Below are 10,418 nucleotides of genomic sequence, written 5' to 3'. Positions count from 1 at the left end.
TGAAGGCGATTGCAGAAAATAACGCCTTCAATAATTTTCTTAAAAAAAAATTTTCAGATTATTAAAGGTGTCTTTTATTATGAGACACCTACAATATACCACAATGGTAATGAAAAGCGTTTATTAGAAAATGCATCTTCAATATACCTTTAAACTTAATAATCCATCACTGAAGCCATTTGTTAATAACAGACGCCTTCAAAATTTTTTCACTAAATATTTTAAGAATTATTAAAGGCATATTCTACTGTAAAATACCTTCTATATACCGCCACATAAATTGTAACACTATTGTTGAAAACGTATATTTAAGATAGATACCTTTAACAATTTCTATCACAGTTTCTATATAATTACTAAAGGTGATTGTAGATAACAACGCCTTCAATAATTTTTTTTTAAAAATTTTTTTGATTATTAAAGGTGTCTTTAATTATAAAATACATTCAATAGTTTGTTATAAACTTTGAAAATCCATAATTAGTGAAAGCGATTTTTTTGTGAAAACACCTTTTATAATTTTTTAGAATTAAAAAAGGTATTTTTTTATAAAATATGCCTTTAATAAGTTGGTTGGACAATTTTAAAGGCTTCTAATTAAAGGCGTCTTTTTTTGTAAAAAACACCTTCAATAATTTCCAATAAAATTTTTTCACTAAAAATTTTAGAAATTATTAAAGGCATCTTCTACTGTAAAATATCTTTTATATACCGTCACTCAAATTTTAATACTATTATTGAAGGCATATATCTAAGAAAGATGTATTTAATAATTCCTATCACAGTTTATAGATAATTACTGAAAGCGATTGCAAAAAACAATGCCTTCAATAATTTTTCTAAAAATATTTTTTTGAATTATTAAATACGTATTTTATTATGACACGCCTTCAATATACCACGGTGGTAATAGAAGGTGTTTATTAGAAAAAGGCATCTTCAATATTTCTTTAAACTTAGTAATCCATTACTAAAGACGTTTGTTAATAACAGACGCCTTCAAAAATTTTTCACTTAATATTTTGAAAATCACTAAAGGCGTATTCTATTGTAAAATACCTTCTATATACCGCCACACAAATTTTAACACTGTTATTAAAGATGTATATCTAAGAAAAACGCTTTTAATAATTTTTATCATAGTTTGTAGATAATTACCGAAAGCAATTGCAAAAAACAATGCCTTCAATAATTTCCCTCAAAAAAAATTTTCAGATTGTTAAAGGCATCTTTTATTATAAACAGCCTTCAATAATTTGTTATAAACTTTGAAAATTCATAATTGTTGAAGGCAGTTTGTTATTGGAAATGCCTTTTATAATTTTTAAGAATTAGAAAAGGCCTTTTTTTTTTATAAGAAACGCCTTTAATAAGTTGGTTGGATAATTTTAAATGCTTATAATTAAAGGTGTCTTTTTTGTAAAAAAATACCTTCAATAATCTCCAATAAAATTTTTAGGTGATTATTGAAGGCGTTGTTCCATATAAATGCCTTTAATAATTAATTTTATATTCATTTCCCTACCTTAAACATAGAAATTTATAGAGCGTTGGTAGACAAAACGATTAAAAGCTGCGTTATTCAATCAAACAAACCAAACCCTTACACACATTTCTAGCAGACAATTGCTTTCTTTCTCCCATTCCTCGCTATCAACCTTCAACAAATCACAACTGCGAATGTTTGGTTTAACCGTTAAGTCTTTTTTTTTTAGTTTACTGTATTATTTACGCCTTCAATAGAGAATTTTTATTTTTTTCAATTCCTTAATATTGACATACGCGTTTATATATTTTCATTAACATCACTATTAGCATAGTCGTCTAAGATTCTATTCATATTACAAGTATGTTATTTCTATGTAGTATGCATTAAGTATAGTAGTTTACTAAACCTTATTGACTGATATTGTATTGCCAAATGGTATTGTATAATATTAAGGGTCTGAATAATATTTCATGCTGAATGGTTTCCTGAACTTTATTGTCTAATATTATTTTGCTGAATGAGTTTGAATGGGGGCTGAATGATGTTTTTGAGTGGTTTGTTGAAAGGTGTGTATGAGCACATTGTTGAATGGTGTGCTAAATGTTGTTTCTGTACATAGTATGATATTGGTTGTATTAAATTAAGTACAATGGTCAATTTAGAGAGTCATATTATGTAATTCGTATAATTATGATCAATATTACAGGTAATATGGACTCCGAACAACATTGTTCTCCTTCTAATAAACATGTAAAAAAAAGAAGTGTAGGCCAAAAAAGAAAATGAAGGGGCCCAAATAAACAAATCAAAGTGACTGACACAAAAATTCATGTTGACTTCAATCGAAGTGGGTAGCTTGTGTCGAAAAAAGCTACCAAGATGGCTACTCATATTAGAGCCATCATCCGTCGAAGGATTTCAATTACATACATCGATTGATGATGAGTTTCTGATGATCTAAAGGATGAGATATGGCAGTCCGTTGTGGTATATTTATTCAACTATTTCGTAAAATTTGTTATATGATCATTTAATTGAAATTCAATGTGTTGATACTATTTGTGTTAACTTATTTAAGAACAGTTTGATGTCCCAATTGAGTGTAAAAAGATTGTGTTACAATCTGCTGGGAAAGCTTTTAAAGACTTTAAAAGTAAATTGACAACTCAATATATTTTACTGCTAGCTGGTGAAGGTGATGTTTTGGTTATTTCACCTACGACATATGCAGATGTCATAAGTGTTGAAGATTGGATAAATTTTATGCAACATCGACTTTCAGAAGATTTCTCGGTGTGTAAACCCATTACCAAATTAGTCCAAGTTTATAAGTCTTTATGCAATATAGCCTTTGATCTTTATATGTGATTGACGTAATTTCTTGATTTTGTAGAAAATCAAATAACAACATTGGGACATTTGGGCCAAACAATAACATTGCCATCGGACAGCAAGAAAAAGATATGCAACTGTGAAGTATGAGTTTGTATGTATTCGCACACTTATTTTATACTCATTAATGAATATTTATGAACATTTATTTCATACATTTTGATTCTTTTATTAGGTGATTTAATAGAAATCGATGAGCTCAAACACAAAAGTTTTCGAATGAGATGTCTGGAAACAAGGACATCTATGAAAAGATGGATCCTTCATAAATGAAGCAACCGAGAAAATAGCAAAAAAGATTGTATGTATAACTATTTTTTTTATATAATGTATGATTGGCATTGTGGTTGTATGCATGAGTGTATACTAGCTTGTGTAGATTTGTTCTAATAACTCAACTTATTATTGTCTTTCAGGATGATTATATTACCAAAGTAAAATCTGATGAACTGGTAACCCAATATGGCGAAGATCCTTTGTCTTTAGGATTAGGTGCTAAAGAAAGGTCTGGTCGAATTTGTGGGGTTGGTAAATTTGTCTTGCCATCAACATATTTTGGTAAACAACCAAAAACCTCTCGAACGAGAAATGCACAATATGAAGCAATAATTGAGCAACAACAGCAACAAATTAATAACCAGGAGCAACGCCTCAATGACCAACAGCAAAGGCTCGCTGCTTTGGAGTCTATGTTGGCAGTAATGCAGCAAGTTATGCTAGTACCCCAGCCTGATAGCATCGTCCCCGTACGATAAGCTTCCATTACAAGTAAGGAAGCCATCCCATCATCCACTACCACCCAAGAAGTCTGATATTTTTTATAATTTGAATATTAGTTTGTTTATTATATTGAATGATTTGGTTTTAATATTTATATTTCATTAAATATTGTAGGAGGATGTTCTGACTCAAAGTCTGACCCTTGTCCAGGCCTTTATGGATGAGTTAATAAAATATTTGTTGAAGAATAGTACCGATGAAAATTTCATATCCATTGAGTTTGAAGAAGACTTATTTGATAAATAATCATTTTCTTTCATTGGTATGGATGAGGTGAAAGAATTTTATGAAATAGATGAATTATCAACTACTGAAATCGTTACTTATATGAGGTTAGCTTATAAATACAAATATGCACATTCAATATGTAGTAAGTTAGTATTAGGGTGCAATACTAACTAGCAGTGTTGATTGTTATCATGTAACTTCCTGTATAGAGAGTTGAAGGGGAGATAATTGATGAACAGATTTAGATTCATTGACCCCAACTTCATTAGTGAGCAGAGGGGCACAATCATATATCGTGCTAATCATGTGATCCTATGCATGAAAAGACCGGTTGATTATTATTTGCTCTCGTATAATGCAGTAAGCTATATTCCAACCTTAATTACTCTAACCTTCTCCATTATATAATCTAATATGTATTCTGAGTATATTATTGTTATTATTTTACAATCGTCATTAGGTGCTTATTATGATTGACACCAAATCCTTAACGTCATACTTTCTTAATTCAGTTAATCCAATGACAATGCCTAACCCCGATATTTAAAATTTTATAAAGAGGTATTACAGTACTTTATTATATTATATATGTTATGTTTCTTCATAAAAAATTTTATTTATGTTCCCACTAATTTTTTTTTTCAATTTAGGGTAATATTTGCATTCAATAAGAAGATAAAGAAACCAAAATGGGTGTCATTACCGATAAATGTCAAATTTATTCTTTTAATGCTGAGTTTATGTAGATAAATATTTTCTAAACCGACTTAATTTAATTTTTAGATACATCGTCAACCCGATAATACTGAATGTGGATATTATATCCTTCGTTTTATGTAAGAGATTAGTGTTACATGATTTTATAACCACACCATTCAAGGTTAGTATAAATTTCATAAACTCGTCATATATTCAAAAAAAATAAAACGGTACATTATGTTCTCATTTCTTAACATTTACTTATGATATTTTTTTTTAGTGGGAGGGTAAAGAAAGCTTCACAGAAGAAGAGCTGGATGAAGTCCGTAAAGAATGGTGTGATTTTGTATTGTGATTTATCAATGTTGATAAACCTTCAAGTTAGTCATTGTTGGTTAAATGTAAATATATATGGAACAAATTGTTATAATGTTTTTAACATGCCATGTTGAATGGAAACTTTAAGTTTGTACATTGAGGGTATTGGTTTAATATTATTGTTATACTTAATATAAATATACTATGTATACTTATTAAATTACTGAGTACGATTATTTCAAAAAAGTATATTAATATGGCAATGTTATCAGTTTTAATTTCAAATGTATGGTCAATTTTTTGAAATACAATAATGTTCATTATGCAAATTCCAAAATGTAATTCATTGTATCAGATATATAAACCAAATGTTTTATGGGCATAAATATGCAACTGACAGCAAACATTTTTCTGGGCATAAACCTACAACTGACTTCACATATAAAGTATCAATTATGTTTTTTTATGCAATTAATGAAGGCATTTTTAGCAAGAAAACACCTTCAATTACCCCTAATAGAAAACATTGAAGGCATTTTTTTATCAAAATCGCCTTTAATAATCTCTCCAAGAAATTATTGTTTGGAATATTAAAGGCATTTTGGGCAAAAAATGTCTTCAATAATATCAATTAAAAATCAATCGAATGGATTATAAAAGGCGTTTTCCTACGGGTAACACCTTCAATAATCCCAACAAAATGTTTATGAAGGCGTTTTTGGATATAAACGCCTTCAATAATTCGACCATTAAAATTTATCCTTGGGAATATTAAAGGTGTTTTGAGCCAAAAACGCCTTCAACCATCCCATCCAAGTTTTGTCTATGAAATATTAAAGGTGTTTTTTACAAAATCGCCTTTAAAAATCCAAAAAAAAAAATTTACTGATTGGATTATAAAATGCGAGTTCGACCAAAAACACCTTAAAGAATCGACTCAATATTTTTCCTATCAATTATTAAAGGCATCTCTCTACAAAAAACGCCTTCAATATTCTATGAAAAATTTTTTAAAGCAATTGATGAAGGCATTTTTGCCAAGAAAATGCCTAGAATAATCAATAGGAAATAATTTGTGCCTAAACCCAAAAAAAATGTTGAAAGACAAATCAAACCAACAATCTTATGGTAAACATCTGTACAATCCAAACAATTCGATAAGCTTAATATTGAAAGAATTTTTGCAGAAAGTAATTTAATAAGCCTGGAGAAATTGTTAGTCTAAATATTAAAAGCGTTTCTTACAGACAACACCTTCATTAATCTCATATAATTTTTTATAACGTGATTAGTGAAGACGTTGTCTGTCAAAAAATACCTTAACTATTCACCGAAACTTTTAATAAAAATTATTCAAGACGTTTTAGTCGAAAAATACCTCTAATATCAAATCTTGAGTGGTATTTATAAGTAATAACGTCGCTATTTGAATATTTAGTGGCGTTTGGATAATAAACGCTTGAAGTTTTAACAAAACACGAAAATTAATGACGTTTATAAGTGAAATATCGCAACAAAACTTTCGTTAATACGCCATTTTGCTGTGGTGTAAGCCTTTTTTGGACGTTAATCTTAAGTGACCCTTAACTTTGACAGTCAAAGGCAAATTAATCTAACTTGTCGTGTACCATATTGAATGATAAAGATAAATAATCATGTAATTTGTTAATAAAATATTAAAATTTTAATTTTAGAGATCAAAAATTAAATTTGACAAAGATAAAGTCAATATTAAATTTATATAACAAAGGTAAGGCGTGGGGCAGGCAATATATGTATTGAAATGGTCGGCAAGACATGCGGACCATCTAATAGCCGTTAAGATGGGTTTCAACCTTAACGGCTTTTTTAAAATGGAAGGTTTTGATCGAAGTTTGCGGGAAAAGAAGAAAAGAAGGAAACATGTCCCACAATGGTAATGATTCATCATCCATGATTAATGATGTTCCGCCTGATAAAACTCAAATGCCAACAAATAGCAGATTTTAACGTTAACTCACCCTTGACATGTCCAAGGTTTAATCGTACGTTTTAAATCCAAAGCAGTTTCCAAACAACAATTAATGCCTTTCTCTCTCTTCTTTATCAGGATTGACTGGCCAAAACCATTTGTCATTTTTTTTTTTTTCATTTTCAGACCAGACGCGGCTGGTCTTGGCTTTCCTTTGTTAAAATGCAAAGGAAAGCAAAAGCCAAGCCGTATCTGTAATAATTCTTACCAAATCCAACAGATTTCAGGTTTCCTAGGTTTCATTGTGAGAGAAAAACAGAATTATCTTGCCATTAACCATATTCTCTTATTTCTTGTTTCCAAATTATCTTTGATTTTTCAGAATTGAAACCTGGGTTTTGTTTTGAGTTTCCATTCCTCTTCGTTTTGGAGGGCCTAGCAGTGATTGCTATTTTGGGTTTCTTGAAGATTAGGAACTGATCGTTTTATCGTCAATCAGGGCCCGGGGACCTGCTCCGAGGATCAAACTTGTTTCTTTATGCAAACTACCAGGTACCTTTGTTTCTTCTAGAGTTTAGATAGTTATTGGAATTTAGTTTCTCTTCTGGTTTTTGAATCTTGTCAGTAAAATGTAATATATCTACGTTTATTTTCCTGAAATATGATGCTTTTATGGTAACATTTTCTACGGATAATATAATAGCGAAAGCCTATGTTGGGTTTTATGGTTATTGAAATTAATGTGTTTGTGCAATGCACCAGTTCCCTAATTTCTGTGTTCTTATATAATTCTATTACCATAACTTGATTCTCTTTTTCAATTTTTTGTTTTGGATGCTTTTCACATCAATATGTAATGGATCAATGTTTGATAATTATCTGGGTGTTTGATATTAAGAGAAATTTGATCTGTTTGTCTTTCAGAAGTCAAAACCAAGTCTGCTTGACATTGTATCAAGTTGAATTAATGTGCCATGGCTGGTAGTGGTGCAAGTTTGGCTATCCAGGAAACGGATATTACAGTTCTAAAAGAAACACTTCTCTCTCAACAGCAACTTCTGCAGAAGCTTTATGCCGAGCTAGATGTGGAAAGAGAAGCCTCTGCTACTGCCACTAATGAAGCTTTGTCCATGATACTGCGTTTGCAAGGTGAAAAGGCTGCAGTGAAGATGGAAGCAAGTCAATACAAGAGATTGGCAGAAGAAAAGATTGGCCATGCAGAGGAGTCCCTTGCAATTTTTGAAGATCTTATGTATCAGAAAGAAATGGAAATTTCTTCTCTTGAGTTCCAAATTCAGGCTTATAAGTACAAACTTCTAAGCTTGGGCTGTGATGATTTGGATGATTTTGAGAAACAGTTTCCAGAGAATCCATTTGCAGAAAGAAATGATACATGCCTTGGAGAAAAGGCCATTAAAGCCACTGTGAGAAGACTCAGCTCTCTGCCTGCAACTTTACCAACAGATTTCTATCAAAAGAAGAATACTAATGATGCAGAAAACTGTCCAACTCCAATGCAAGATTTGTTTTCAAGCGTAGATGCTGGAAATTTTGACCCGGTAGTTCGTGATCAAAGCTTGGGTTCAAGGAGAAGTTCAGTTCACTCATCAGCTGGGGACTTCAATTCTTACTCGGAGCAGATCAGAATGCTAGATGAAAAGGTGAAAGAGATTTCAGATTTTAAAGAAGTTGGTCCAAAGAAAATTTCAAATGTAAAGGTTGAATCAGTGTCCCGAAATACCAGCTCACTCACTGATCCATCAAGAGCAAATCTTCCCCCTAAATGTCACAAAATAAAATCTCATGAAGATTCATTAGAAAGACCAATTCCAAGTTCTGCTTTTTCCTCTAGTCCTGTTCATGATATATTTGAAGTCTCAGACATATTTGAAGTCCCAGAAACCAGTGAAAAGAACAAAACTTGTTTTAATGGGGAAAAAAGTAAGGGCAAGTCAATTTTGGAAAGAGATGATAGGCTTAAAAAGCCAGACTTGATCGTGGGAGAAACTTTTGAACCACCTGCAGAAGTTGACAGGATAAAGATGAATAACTTTCCGAGTGCAAAGCCTGAGAAAAAATCATGTAAAGTGAGAGATGAGTCGAATGCTGACTGCAAATTGCCTGCTGAATATGAAACTGAAAGGGTAAAAATGAATAACTTGCTGAATGCAAACCATGAGAAAAGATTATGCAAACTGAGAGATCAGACAAATGCTGACTGCAAATCGGCCTTTCTTCACCGACACACTAGTGTTACTGACTGTAAATCTGAGTTGCAACAGCTTAATCAGAGAGTTGAGCAGCTTGAGAGTGGGAGAAACAATAGAAGGCATGAAATTAGTGAAGGAAGGGAAGAGGCATTGAATTTGTTAAAGGATCTACGAGAACAGCTTAATTCAATACAATCTGAGATGAGAAGTTGGAGACCCAAGAAATCCTCGCCTTCGGATGAGGTGACTCTACTTCCTCTCACAGAGGTATGACTTTCCACTTGTTATCTATTTCTTGTGATTGCCCTTTCTCTAGACTACTTAGGAATTTGTATATTCATATAGGATAAAATAATGATAATTTATATATTTATATAATATTTTTATGTTAAAATTATATATCACAATTGTATTTACACATAAAATACAAAATCTTTTTTAGTTTTTGTTAAATATTTTTATTAAAATTTTAAATAATATTATTTTTATATTTTTTATTATATTATTTTTATATTATATCATCGTATTAAATGAATCAGATTACCATTTTCTTTTTATAACTCTCTTGCATCCACATGCATTATATTGCTTTGATCTGCTTTCAAATATTAATGGTCACAGGTATGGCAAAGGCCTGCTTAGTCTTTTCAGCATTCTGGATTTCATTATATTTGTATTCATTTTCTTCAAAGCTTGATAACGTGACTGATATATGTGCACAGGCAATGCTGTACTTCTGGATGTAATTAAACAATTAATGTGGAATCTACTCAAAAAAGCACCAGTGACATCAAGACATGATGGGCAAAAAAATTAACTGCTCTCTGCACATGTAGTGTAGAATGTTCTCTTTTTGATTGAGATTGTTTTGCTCATATAAAGTGAACATGATGCAAAAAAATTGCAGAACATGCACCCACCATGAAAAGAAAAATGAGCATGTCCGGTTTGTTTGAGCTCTTTCGTGTATGTATTTTCCTCCTGAAATCGAGTTGGTTTTGTTAAACTGAGTAGTTTATTCATATATGCACATTTCTCTTCCAGTACTTTAAAGGACTTTTTTTTGTCAAGCAGCGACCGGTTTTTTTACTTTATTCAATACATTTTTTTTAGCCGGTTGAAGCAAACTTATCTAACTTATTTATATTAGATCTAGTAAATTTATGATAAATTATCTTTTTATAACCCTTAATCGGATTTGAATTTAAACAATAAAGAGAGAAGAACACTATTTTTGCCACCTTTCACTGACTTTAATTGAGCAGTCATATCTATCATTTGTATGATATACGCTAGCACTCCTTTGGTGTCAGTCAACTTCATTGATGACAATTTTGCCATCAGGGCGCCG

The 10,418-nt window shown here is 31.1% G+C and overlaps 1 protein-coding gene across 1 annotated transcript; it reads left to right on the top strand.

Moving 5' to 3' along the window:
• The first annotated feature begins 6,910 nt into the window (after positions 1 to 6,910).
• On the top strand, positions 6,911 to 10,073 carry LOC111300273 (uncharacterized). Its single transcript, XM_022895907.2, has 3 exons — positions 6,911 to 7,409; positions 7,782 to 9,334; positions 9,790 to 10,073. The coding sequence occupies exons 2-3, from the start codon at positions 7,832 to 7,834 to the stop codon at positions 9,811 to 9,813; spliced, it is 1,527 nt and encodes a 508-aa protein (XP_022751642.1). The 5' UTR covers positions 6,911 to 7,409; positions 7,782 to 7,831; the 3' UTR covers positions 9,814 to 10,073.
• Positions 10,074 to 10,418: the final 345 nt, after the last annotated feature.

This window comes from Durio zibethinus, chromosome 18, assembly GCF_047325235.1.
Source record: "Durio zibethinus cultivar Kanyao isolate XHJ-2024 chromosome 18, ASM4732523v1, whole genome shotgun sequence".
Lineage (NCBI taxonomy): Eukaryota > Viridiplantae > Streptophyta > Magnoliopsida > Malvales > Malvaceae > Durio > Durio zibethinus.
The sequence above is the reverse complement of the archived record's forward strand: the minus strand, read 5'-3'. Positions and strand labels throughout refer to the sequence as shown.